The sequence below is a fragment of the Clarias gariepinus genome, chromosome 7, assembly GCF_024256425.1.
Source record: "Clarias gariepinus isolate MV-2021 ecotype Netherlands chromosome 7, CGAR_prim_01v2, whole genome shotgun sequence".
NCBI lineage: Eukaryota > Metazoa > Chordata > Actinopteri > Siluriformes > Clariidae > Clarias > Clarias gariepinus.
The window spans coordinates 21,291,750-21,305,722 of record NC_071106.1 but is presented as its reverse complement, the minus strand read 5'-3'; the positions used below and the strand labels follow the sequence as shown (position 1 = coordinate 21,305,722).

Below are 13,973 nucleotides of genomic sequence, written 5' to 3'. Positions count from 1 at the left end.
CCAATTGAGACATAGGAAAAAAGAAACGCACTGATAGACAGAGGAGAGAGAGAGGGGGGGGAGTGAGACAGCGAGAGAGAGAGAGAGAGAGAGAGAGAGAGATGGACCATGCTTTTAATCAAAGTATTAAACCAGGATATTTTGTCTGCTACAAACATGAGTGTTTTATAAGATGGAAAGAAAAGTACAAAATTTTCTGTAACCCCCAATGAGGTGGAAAGTACATATTTTCTTGCAAATAGTTCTTACCTTTGTACAAATACAGACTCAATTAAGCACACACATTCATACACTCACTGTCACTATTAGTTACCCATAACGTCCTACTTGGTGGTTGTGGGGTTTGAACCTGTGACCTTCCAAACCATAGTTCAACAGCTTACCCACTTAGCGACCCCTGGCTAAATTTTATGCAGTTGCCAGACACCCTTATCCAGACCGACTTACATTTCTATCTTATTATACATCTGAGCAGTTGAGGGTTAAGGGCCTTGCTCAAGGGCCCAACAGTGGTAACTTTGGGAACTTAGGTTTGAGCCTGGGAGCTTCCGAACTGTAGTCCAATGCCTTAACCACTGAGCTCGCTGCCCCCATTCCTACCCGTCTTTGTAAAGGTAGAAATAGTTGGTGAATGATCAAGCACCAAAGTAAAGATAGTGAAGGCTGCCGCCAGAGCCTTTGATCTTGGGAAAGAAGAAAGGAGAGGCACTGTCTAAACTAATAAAATCACACATCTTAAAAAAAAAATTTAAACCAAGATGCCTCACTGAGGAAAAAATGCAAATACAAGGATCACCCATGACACTGGTTTAATAAAAGTCACATTTATAAAAGATATTTCCTCAGATATTGGAGGTGGAAGTACAGAAAGCACATGTCATTATTAGACCCTATTAAAGCACATTCATCAGCATTCACACAACAAACACCGCTATTCAGATAGGTTGCTGAACAGCAGATCTGATAGTTATCTGTTAGGCGTCATGAGCATACTGTAGCCTCCCTTCGGTCATCTCTATGGCTCCAGCCTCTGCTCCTCTGATGTCAGAGCAGTGCCAACGAGACAGAAACACAGCAAGATGACAGAAATGCAAAGGAGGTTTCCAAGTGCATCTCAGCATCTGCCATCTGGCACAAATACACCGGACAAGTCATTATTACGTTTTTTTGAACAATTTCATATACAAACAAGAACAGTCCATTCAACATTTAACAGCAAACAAAATACCAATAGAACAAAATAAAATACAACAAAGAATCTAAATCCACCCAGCTTATGTAATGGCCCTTCTTCATTATGTCAGATAAAATGGAATTATTTTTCAATGGTCTACAGTTTAGATATCTCTTTTAGCAAAAATTACACTTCAAGAGAGTGGCAAACCTGTCCAAGAAATCATTTACACTTTTCCAAATAACAGCACATTTTTTTCATGACCACAGTGAATTACACGTCCACCTATTCTACTTATTAATGACCCTGCAGCTATTCGCATTTATGCAATATGTCAATTTTTGTTAGGAAACCCCTCCCGTCACACACACACACACACACACACACACACACACTACTTTTAAACCCTGCCACTGGAGACAGGCTCTGACAAACAAGATGAGACAAGAACAGGGTGTGATGAACCTGTTTTTAGCCAGAACGTCCATTTCGGACAGTAGCTCTGACTTTCACACAATGGATCATATGACGCCAAGGGGCAGTCAAGACAAAGACAGCTTGGAGGGAGCAGTTAAGAAGGAACTTTCAAAAACAAGTCAAACCTTATTTAAATAAAAAAAAGCTGTCCCCAAAACATTTTATATTTAAGGATTAAAAGTGAGGACAGAGCCAACCATTGCAGCACGAGTTTGAATCTGGACAAACAGAACACAGAGCCTTTTCTTGCATTGTGCTTCCCAATCAGTAAGCTACTACTGAGAAGGAACACACACTTCACACTTTACACTACACACTTCGTGATGACTGTGTTGTCACACAATCACCATACACAAAAGTGTTCAAATTTTAATCATAGTCCAAATATTCAAATATTCAAATCAAATCTATTTAGTTCAGAACAAGGTTTTTCACAACAATGACACCGCACAGATGTTGCCCTCATCTTATGCACACAAATATGCCTAATAACACTTATTAATACATGAGTGCTGTGAGCTTAAACAGGGGAACAAATTTTTTTATGTTTATTTTGTAATTCACTGACTGATTGGAGAAACCACCTGGCTTAGGAGTGGAACGATAAAAATAATTTCTTCTTTGATTGAAAACCTGTGAATGATATAGCTTTTGCAGCTAAAGGCCCAACACAATCACAATGCAAAAAGAAACACATAACCTTCTGATTGGCTCTAAGTCAAGTCACTACAGGTGTACTACAAGTTGCTGGTTTTTCAACTGCTCCCATCGAGGGGTGGCCAGAGCGGACCATCTGATCCGCAAAAGACTTGCACAGGTTTTACGCCAGATGCCTTTTCTGACGCAACCCCTCCCAACTTCACCAGGCTTGGGACAGTAGCTGGGGTTTGAGCGTTGGGTCGGAATTGAACCTGGGCCTTCCACATTGCAAGCGGGAAACCTACCACTGAGCCACCAATGACCCCACTGGTTTATGTAAGATTTTATTATGGAGCACAAACACTAAGAATTATGCACAAAATGGGTTACAGCTTTTAAATGATTTGAATTAAACATCTAGAACATGCTAGACACAGGGCAATTTGAATAGCTGCATGTTATACAGTATATAAAGGGCAGGATACAGATACAAGTCTAAGAATACGAAAAACCTTAAAATGTTCTGAATAGTGGGTCCCTATACAAATGTTGCCAGCCACAAAACCTCAAATACATCCTTTGACCTCTAATTTTGCACTGATTTTAGTTAATTATTGTTTGCCTTATATTTGCTGCACTGCATTCCAGACCACTGCCTCGACCTGACCAGTGGAAACATCTGACAAGCTTTAGTCCAACGTTTATATGGGGGAAATCGGTCACTTTCCTTAGTCCTGCATGCTTTCTCCTGCTTTTACAGTATCAAACACCTGTCAGCTGGATGATGGCACTTCACACTGCCCTTCCATGTCAACCTCTCTCTCTCTCTCACCACACACACACAGACACACAGATAATGACATTCCTGGTGTAACAAGTCTGAGTTGGGAATGAAGGGAACAGTCGAATAACAGGGTACCATCTGGCTGAGGTGCTGTTTGTTAGTCTGATCGCTTTATTTTTGGCCGTTTAATTAATAGCACGTGACACTTGGATCTAAGGGAGAGTGAAAGCAGCAGTGGTGCAGTTTTGTCCAGATCTGACTCATTACACAATGCATCACTGATCATTCGTATGACCTAGCTTTCTCCTTCTCTTCTGACAAACAAGGAATCATGTAGGTGGCACAGTACCCTCAATGAATAGAAAAAAATATAAACAGAATTAAAACTCAGTAAAAAAAAAAAATACCCGCAGCAATGCACAAAATCTAAATGCACTGGCAGAATCCCAAATGTATTAAAAATAAAGTGTATTTGATTTGCATTAACATAATGTTTGATTATGAGCTAGCAAGAATAATTATCTGTGTAGGGATGATTGAAAATGGTTGTGATTATACAAAGAGGCCCCAATTGTCATTTTGCTGAGCCAGATTGTTAGAGATATTAATTTACAGAAGCCTTTTAATACTCCTGTAGGATTTTCTTTCTCCATTGATATTAATTTAGAAAAGTGATAAAGCCCTAGGTGCTCACATTTTAGGGAATAGTACAATCCAGTGACAAAAAAGGTGTTCACTACTAAGAATAGATTTCATATATATTCCTAATAAATAATAAAGGCAGGTTAAGCAAGGTTATTCGAGCACAATGTTTTTTAGGCCTCGTTCATGTAAGCTACACTGGCGTTAAATTACCACATCTGTGAGTGTAAAATGAGAACACACAAGTTCTCATTGAGTTCCTCCAATCAATTGTTGGCAATTGATTCTGTACAATCAAATCTTTAAGTATTTTAAGTAACTTATTACAAATTTTATTTTCAGTTTTATTGGATCAGAACCGTTGTACAGACATTTACCAGGGCACTTATCTTGCATTAAGGCTTACCGAATTAATATACTGTAAAGTGCAGTAAGAAACGTGCAGGCAAGCTGTTGTTTTTTTTATTTGTTCCCTAAATGGCCGAAATGCCTAGACAATCTAAACATTTCTGATTATTTCTACAAATGTTTTCATTAATGCAAACGCTGTTTTGTTTGTGACTTGTCACTCATGATATGAGATGAGATTATTCCACATTCTATGTAAAGTCTAAAATCCCTCGTGGTCACATCTCCAAACAACTATTCTCATCATAAAGAATCAGAATGTTGTCACCTAAGATGAGCTACAGTTATAGTTCACCTAGTCCATTTAATTAGACCACCGTCCTTGTCCCATTATACTAGCACAAAAAAGGAAATCAATATATTGACTGAATAATGTACGACTTTATGATAGGTGTCATTAAGCCACTTTTAGTTTTTTAGTTTTGGCCTTTTTCCTGGTTGACCAATTACATTACAGCAAATAATTGCCAAATAAGGTAGCTAGAAGTGAGCAGCATGTTGAGTGGAAAATGTGTCAAATTTACAGCTCTGCACATCTCAAACTTTACGTTTTCTACACTATCCCTTGTTTTTATGGTGTTATCCGAGGGCGGATAACACCGCTGTATTGTTACCCATTTTGCTAGACTTCTGGGTTAAAGCCCGGGGTGGGAACTGTGGAGCGCCTAGGACGATTTCTGAGCCTCATTGAGTCACACATAAGAGTAGCTCGACTTCTAACCGCATTATGTGGGGGAGCTAGCCCAACTTTGAGAAGTTCAATTAAGTATAATTTTAGTTAGACTAGCAAGTTTACATTTATTTTAAAAGTCACAGTTTAATCTGATTAACCCATCATTTAAACGAATAAATTTCTCAAATGTGGTGAAAAGAAGTCATGTGAATGAGACACTAGATTAAATTTTAAAAATCACAAATACACAATCAATTTTGTGAATCTCTGACATTAGTGCATCATCATTTTTACATCTTCACATCTTATTAAACAAAAAGTGTTGCCATTTTGAGCATCATCTCAATCAGGTATTTTAATGTTTTGATCGGGTCCTCACTTGCAAGTCATTTTGAAGTTTCCTCTTACATGCATATGAAGGCCATTACAGGTGGAAAAAACACCCGCTTCAAAGCATTGTGTGCTCTCATCAATAGGTTTCAGACATGTGGGCACATGCCCTACATGAGGTGTTCATTTTACATGTGGGGAATTTACCACACACCCAGATGTATACCTAGATAAGACAGTGACAGGCAATTGAGAAAGAAAATAAGAAAAAAAAAACGGTTTCCTGCAAGAACCTACAACCTCTTTTCAATACATTAAGAACGGACTTTTTCTCATCAGGGATTGCATTTAAAAATAGCAAAAGGAGTTTGTTTGTTTCTTATGCAAAGAAGAGACGAACAGCTTGGGAAGAAGTGGAAGCTCCTTGTTCTGATAAGCAGGAGTGTGTACAGAAGGGGGTGTTGCCAGGACTGCAGAAATATTCTGGCACCAATACACTTTAATCAATACACTGACTGCTCTCACTCCACTACTTAAGCCAACGTATCATGCAGAAAGCAACAGGCAGACACACATGAACACACAGACACAAACATACAGCAGCAAATCAAAAATCACACCAAACACACATATACTGTGTGCTGCCGCTCAGGGGACAAGTGACACATATGCACATAATCACTCATACACAAACCAGTGATGCACAATGGTGGCTTTCATGCCTCTCCAAAAAAAGCACATGTGGTAACAGGGCAAAAAAAAAAAACTATATATATACATTTATACTGTATATATCTGTGACAGTATTATTTCTAATTCCATCACTACCACATGCCTCAGTAACAAAACTAAAAAGCCCACTCTCCAGAAGGGAGGCCATTGCTATTTGATTAAACCATGTTGCTTAAGCATGTTGGAGTACATGCTAGGCAGCCTGTGCTAATTGCATGAGTACATGCACAAGTACTTCATTTAACCACCAACAGAATGATAAAAAAAAAAAAATCTTATTGACTTTGGCAAAAGTAAACTTTATCTACACTCTCGCTTAGGATCACATTGTAACTCCATGATCGCTCATGATTTTTATTTCTTCCTACATTGCAAAGCAATGCTGAAGGCATTCAAAATATGCAATAATCTCATTTGATCAGTGAATGTTGAGATGTACAGTGTCTGCCACTCATGATCTGTAAATCCTTCATAACGGCTCTAATCTGAGGTGCTGTTAATTGGTGATTTCTGAGGCTGGTGACTCTAAATGAACATCTCTGCAGCAGAAGTAAGTTTTGGCCTCGCCTTCCTGGGATGGCCTTCATAAGAGCCAGTTTCATCATGGTGCTTAATGTGTTTTGCACCTTGACAATACTGTTTTTACAAGAACTTTTCCAGAAAGGCTGACCTCCATGTCTTAAAACAACTGACTGTTGTTTTTGTTGTTACATAATTCCATATGTGTTATTTCACAGTTTTGAAATCTCCAGTACTGTCATAGAATATAGAAAATAAATCACTAAACCAAGGCAAAGAAATTTGTATATTTGTAGAATGTAACATGCCCATAATTGTTTCGTATATTTCACAGTGCTATAAAGCACCTTGATGGTGTAGTATGTGTGAAACAGAATTAAAAACTGCACTTTATCATTTCCCACCTTGGTTGCTGCGAGATGCAAATTGGCACACACAGAATCAAGCTTTGGAGTTTATCACACACCTGCCTTCTTCTTGATCCTTTTTTTTTTATTTCACACACACACGCACACACACGCAGACGCACACGCACGCACACTAATTAAAAATCTCCACACAGAAACATTTCTTCCTTATCATTTCTCCCTTCTATTTTAGGAAATGTTTGTATCACAATTGCACTGAGCTAATAAGCACCGCAGTTATTCCCAGATGGGACACTGAGGAGGATTTGGAGTCGTCCGCTGGCACCGTGCTTTAGTAGGACTTGAGGGCTTGTGTGGCGAAACCCATCTGGAGTGATCTGCTTGCCAGGCGCTGGGCACTGAGCCCTCCACCTACGGCAGCCTGGTACGTCCACTTACAGCCACTTGAGTATGAAAGCGTTGTATATCTACATAAAATGCACTATTTGCCATGACATAGTATGTGTAGTGCTCGTGTACATAATATAGAAATTCATATTTAAATAAATCAGTTCGACCAAGCCTCTAACTCACTGCCCTTTCCTTCTTTACACAGATTGCACAGATTGCTTACTGGAGAAATCATTTTCTTGCACATATTTACATACAGCTTCCACAATGAAGAGGTTCAATTAGGTCTTGGCCTCACATGTGGTAAAAGCAGGGCAAAACAAGTAATTACCATGGCAAGAGGCTAGAGCGGATATAGATGGGGAAAAAAATAATAAGTGAAAAATTTGCAAGAGAGAGGGATGGTAGGTGTAAGGTTAATTTTGCTATACAACATCAACTTCCATATGGAAGAAAATGTGTCAAAAGGTATAACTCAACATGAAACTAGACAGAAATAAGCATAAAAGAGGAAATGGAATGGGAGAGAGGGGGGGGGGTGAATACAGGAATGTTGAAAGCCAGTGAAAGTTTCACACCTGATTAAAGAGGTGTAAGCCAGCTGGCCACCACAGCCAGAGGACATTAGCCCCGAAAGCTGTGTGCATGAGCATGTTTTATGCCAACAGACACTGCTACCTCACAGTTAAGGCCGCAGCTTTCTCAAGCATTGTACATTTGAGTAGGACATCAAACTTGGAACACTAGTGAAGAGTCACTTGATGCATCCAACAAGCTACTTCATTTTTTCACCCTGCATTAACCTTAACCACAATGACTCTTTAGTAAATTGGGAGAAATCTACTTAAATTGTAGAGTAATGAGGGCAGAAGGTTAGACGTTTCACCATCATCATCACAAATATTGCGACTGCCCCATGATGTTGAAAGATTTTGAATAATGGCTACTGCTTAAACGCAAATAGAGTAAAACTCTTCTTCAGCACAATTACTCCCACTGTCAGGTGATACAGAGTTAAATGCATGGCGTGAAATGAACACAGCAGTTCACCAGCCACTGTGGATAGTCAACATTCTTAATCACAAGCGTTATTGAAGGTGAATGAACAAGTTATTCTTCAACAGCAATCACAGCTGTGCATGCGGGTAGGTCCGGGGTTTGGATCGGTTTTGATCCTGAGCTCAGATAGAGTCTGTGCAGAATTTTAACTGTTCTTTCCGTGTCCATTTGTGTTTGTTCTCTTTAGTCTGGACGGCTAAATTTGTCTGAATTAACAATGCACACAAACCAGCAATCTTCTGCTGATAGAAATGTAATGTTCACTTTTGTTTTAATAAGCCAGGATTAGGCAGTGTCTCACAAGAGGAACTATGTGGCTACAATTCTATGACATTCGTTCTACTTCGGTAACAATGGTGCGAAGAGATTTTCAGTTGCTCATGGCTGTGCATTCTGCTACCTGACCTGATGATAACACAAACGCACACAAAACTATAATGACACTGCTAGCAGAGTCCTTCATAGCTTTACTGTAACATGGTAAAATAATCCGGAATAAAGGAACCTCTACTTTTAGTCTTTCCTGAGAGAAAATATCTCTGATCAATAACCGCAAGAAATTTTAGATACGTCTTTCGATTAAAATAAATTACTGCTTCCTGCACAGGTCAGACAAGGGCTTTGCCACTACACTCAAATAGCAGCATACTTCTCCAAAAATGGAATTATGGGATTAAGTGTCCTGCCAGTGACCGGTTTAATCAATGTTGGAGACAATGTGCCACAGCCTGGCTCAGGACCTTCGAACTTTCTAATGGGCACTAGGCATTAAGTCAGCAGACAGTGCCTATAGGGTGTGATTGCTTTACCTCAGCATTCAGCTAGATAATCATGGAGTGTCATCCTGTTTGTCATTTTGTCTACCAGTTATACACTTCCCACCATATGACAACAAGAAAAAGAGATCTGACTTTTATCTGAATTAGCCACCATGATGCTGTTCATCATATTATACATTAACAGAGAACTAGTTTTTTAAAATTGTACAAATTAGTACAGGAGTTTGCTGACCAACAGGCAGACTTGAGACTTTTATAGTCATGATTTCCTAAAGGTCACCAAATTTACTTTCTGAAAATTAACATGGATCTCTAGGGTGTTCCCAAAAAAATAAATAAATTAAATAAAAAGTCAAATGTGCATATCTTTTCTTTATAACATTTATTAGATTGGTTGGTTATAATGTTTTTATTATTTGTGACGGGAAACGTGGTAAACTGTTAAAGAATCTCCTCACTCAGAAGTCACTATTTTGTGTTAAAAACAAGCGCATTACAGAGGTACTGTATGGCAGAGCCAAAAGCGTGGTCCGTTGTTGCCTATAAACAAGAGCACTACACTCTCTTTTCACTCCCATCTTCTAATGGAGTTAAGAAACTGTGGTTATTATGTATTTACAGTTGAAATGTTCCAACAGTTATCAGTTATCAAAAATGTATGTGTGCGTGTTATATGATTTATGAGCGCAAAAAAGAATGTAAAAGTATTTGTGACTGTTATAACACAAAGCTGTTGAACTCTTGAATCTGATTTTTGTAATAGCATGGCTTTGATAATATTTTATAACAAATCTTTATCTTAATTTGCTCCATGGGCATCTGCAATTTTTTTTTTTAGAGAGAGAGAGACAGAGAGAGTAAGAAAAAGAGATGATCATGAAGAGAAGAAAGCTGGCCTGCTAGAAATTATGAGAAAACTCTGAGATTTTCCTGAATAAAACTGTCAATGTGTCTTAAATGACATGCTCATTGGTAAACATCATACATTTTCATATTATATGAATAACTTACTTGCTTTAATGTGTGAGAGTTGACTAAAAATTATTTACTTTCAGCTGAATTTAGTCAGTAAAAAAGCAACTGTCAAGATGAATTTTAAATATAATTAATAAAATTAATACAATAGAATAAATAAATTCTCACTACAAGACGGTCGAAAGTTGAGAGAGCATGCAGGCACACTGCCAGCGCGGTACTGTAGCATATTATAGGCCAGTGTAGGCTAGCTTTGTCCTCATTTAATCTATATTTAGGTTGAATCCCAAACGGCACAATACCGCTTGTATAAGTGCAATACAATGCATCAAATCATGTAATATTCCCTGAGCAGTGCGCTACATGTTAACTAAGCAGGTCTTCTGTGATTCATTCCTTCTGGGAGAGACAGGATATGTCTGAACATTGTCATTCCTAGCACTTCTCATTTTAAAGATAAAAATATAGACATTGAACTGACTTAAGAAGTACGGTAAATATATTAACAGAAGACAGAGGTGTTATCTTTTGGAAGGCGTTAAGAGTTGGGTAGGTGTGGAAGGAGTGTGCATGACTTGGTGACAGCATGGTTTGAAGTGTCTTCAGTCCACAAATGGATTCTTCTTCTTTCTCTATTATCTAAACGTTACAATGCAATCAAACATTCATTGATTCTACTGAAAAGCTTCCGAGTAACTGCTAAGAACAGTGAAAAATAAGGAAGTTAATAAATAAAGGAATACAAAGAACTGATTTGACAAATAAAAGGTACATTACCTCGGTTGCAACAAGATTATTTGAGTTGGTGTTGCCCTTCATTTCCATAAACATATATTCATAAACATTATATATATATATATATATATATATATATATATATATATATACACACACACACACACACACACACCTTTTACTTTTTCAATTTAGTTTTGTTTTAGCCTGATGCAACAGTTGTTTAAATCATTTTTCCCATTAGTATACACTCAGCACTTTGCTGAAGCGCCTTTGGCAGCAGTTTTGACAGTCTTTTTGCGTACATTGCGTCAAGCTTTGCACATCTGGATTGGGACATTTTCTGCCAAATCCTCTCAAGCTCCGTTGGTAAATAGCCATTTTCAGCTCTCATCAGAGTTGTTCAATGGAATTCAAGTCAGGTCTCTAGCTAGACCTCTAGGAAATTCACAGAGTTGTCTCCAAGCTGCTCCTGTGTGCTTAAAATCATTGTTCTCGTTGTAGAGTTGGAGATTCTGAGCGCTGTGGAACAGGGTTTCCTTGAGTATATATCTGATCCCTGACCAACCACTTAGTCCCTCTTGTGAAAAAAACACCTCCCACAGAATGATGCTGCCACCACCATGGTTCACTGCTGGAATGGAATTAGATTTGGCAGGGGATGAGCGGAGCCAGGTTTCCTCCAGATAAAACACTTAACAGTTTAATCTTGGTTTGGTTAGACCAGAGTTCCACACAGTCTGAGAGTCTTTCTGGTGCTTTTTTGCAAACTTCAAGAAGGCTTTGTGTGTTTTGCACTAAAGACAGGTCTCCGTCTATCCACTTTACCATAGATCCCAGATTAGTGGAGTAGTGGAGGGCTGCAGTGATGGTTGTCCTTCTACAACTTTGTTCAAAACCAGGATCTCTGTGCAGCTCAGTCAGAGTGACCATAGGATTCTTGATCACCTCCTTTACTATGGCTGTTCTCCCCGATTGTGTCAGTTTGGTCAGGAGACCAGTCCTGGTTGTGCCAAAATTCTTCCATTTAGAAATCATGGAGGCCACTGTGCTCTTGGAAACTGCACAACTTTTTGTAGCCTTCCTCAGAACTGGGCCTTGCAATAATCCTGTATCTAAGGTCTGCAGGCAGTTCCCTTGACCTTTTGCTATGTCACAGTATGCATTGTTAGCTGTAAGGTCTTCTATACATAGGTGTGTGCCTTTCCAAATCATGTTATTGAATCTACCATAGGACTCTAATCAAGGTGTAGAAACATCTCAGGAATAATCAAGGAAAATGGCAGGCACCTGATCTAAATTTCAAGTGTTGTTGCAAATGGTCTTAATGCATAAGTACATAAGTATATTTATTTTATTAATCAATTTACAGGCATTTCTAAAATCCTGTTTTTACTTTGTTAATTGGAAGTACTGAGTGTAGATTAAAAAGAAATTAAATTAAACGACTGTAGTATCAGGTTGCAACATAAAATTGCAAAAAAGTGAACGGGGGATAAAAACTTTTTGAATAGACTGTGTATATATAGATCATAAGTTTGGACACACCGTATTATTACATGGTCTTTCTCGAGTTTTTTTCTACATTGTAAACAATGCTGAATGAATCCACAAACTGTAATAATTTTTATACAATTGACATTGAAATGTGTCTGATGCTTATGCTCTGTAAATACTTCATGAATGCTATAAACTGAGGTGCTGTTATTTGGTGATTTCTGACTTCATGAGAGCCAGTTTCATCATGGTGCTTCATGGTTTTCGCAAATTCACTTGACAATACTGTTCTTGCAAAAACTATTAGAGAACAACTGATCTTTGCGTCTTAAAATACCAACTGTTTATGTTGTTAACTTAATTACCTAATTCCATAGGTGGTATTTCCAAATTTAAAAAAATGCAGTATTGTTCTATAATGTAGAAAATAAATACACTTGTATCCAAACTTTTGACTGGTACTACTCTCACGCGCACTCTCACGCGCACTCTCAAAATGCCTGGCCAGGAAAACAGTTCTGAATGGTCGAATTACTGGGCTGCATCAAGTAAAGAAAAAAACTAAGAAGATTCCAAATGGCTGCACCTGGAATAAGAACCCTTCATCACATTAGCAAAACCAGGAAGGATAGTGCAAAGAAGGGAGACATTTGAAGCGATGCACCCATCATGTATAGTACAAACTGTTCACACTGTACAAACCTCTGGAGACAGTGTTATGATCTGATGTCAGGTCTAGGCTCAGCAATGTTATTTAGTGCATGAGGAAATATTTTCACTGTGTGCTGTAATCAAAGGTAAAGGTGAGTGGTTGAAATCTTATTATGTGCAACTTTTTTTTTTTTTGGCCAGGCATTATACACATGCGCATGTGTGTGTGTGTGTGTGTGTGTGTGTGTGTGTGTGTGTGTAAGCATTAACTTCAGGACACTTACTTTGCGCTCCTTGTCCCCATACTCCAGTCCGAGGGTGTCCATGGCACGGACAATGGCAGCCAAGGACTGGATGGTGTTGCTATACACCACAGGCTTATACTGCTTCACATCATCTCCAGAGAATCCATCCTCATGAATAATCCTGCACAAACACATACACACAAACACATTAGAGAAAGTAGACATTTTAAAAGCACGACCCACACAGAAATGCTCAATATTGCTAGGTTGCCATGTCATGCAAAATCTGAGACATCTGAAAGTCTTGTACTCCAAGTACAAATATATGAAAATGAGGATCAAAATATAAAATAAAAACTTTTTTGCAGTAAAATTAGGCTTGGTGTGCATGAACAAACCCATCACAATTTATACATAATCCATTTATGAAGCATTTTTGAAAAGATAATGCTCTTAAATCTACTCCACCAACACATTTTATAGCATGACTGGCGATGACTGACAACACGGATCTGGCATGTGAACCCAGGACACAAATGATCTTAATGAAGGTCTGATTTCTCCTGTATAATGACAGAATCTTGCAGAGATCCATCTCGATTGCTAAGTATCATCAGATACTGAGATTTTTGGAAACGTAAGACCAGTGCATCACTACGTTTATACAACACTGTAGCTTGAATAGCTTCTGCTTAATGTGCACAGACATGTCATGTTAGTTCACTTTTAGCTTTCACTGAATGAAAGAAGTCACCACAATTACACTCCCACTCTCAGCTGTTCAAAGTGGAGCTTATTTGTGTTGGCACTCCATCTCTCTGTAGTGCTAATGGGATTCTTATATTCCTCCTGAATATTAAAGCTAGTTTTACCTTTTATCTGAGCGTGTTGCTCAA

General features: G+C 38.4%; 1 protein-coding gene across 3 annotated transcripts in view; it reads right to left on the bottom strand.

Moving 5' to 3' along the window:
* Positions 1 to 13,973, bottom strand: part of gnao1a (guanine nucleotide binding protein (G protein), alpha activating activity polypeptide O, a) — an 81,454-nt gene that overhangs the window by 50,630 nt on the left and 16,851 nt on the right. For all 3 annotated transcript variants that reach the window (XM_053499709.1, XM_053499708.1, XM_053499707.1), the window contains exon 3: positions 13,117 to 13,258. In XM_053499709.1, coding sequence (XP_053355684.1) covers positions 13,117 to 13,258 — 142 coding nt within the window. The remainder of the gene's footprint in view (positions 1 to 13,116; positions 13,259 to 13,973) is intronic.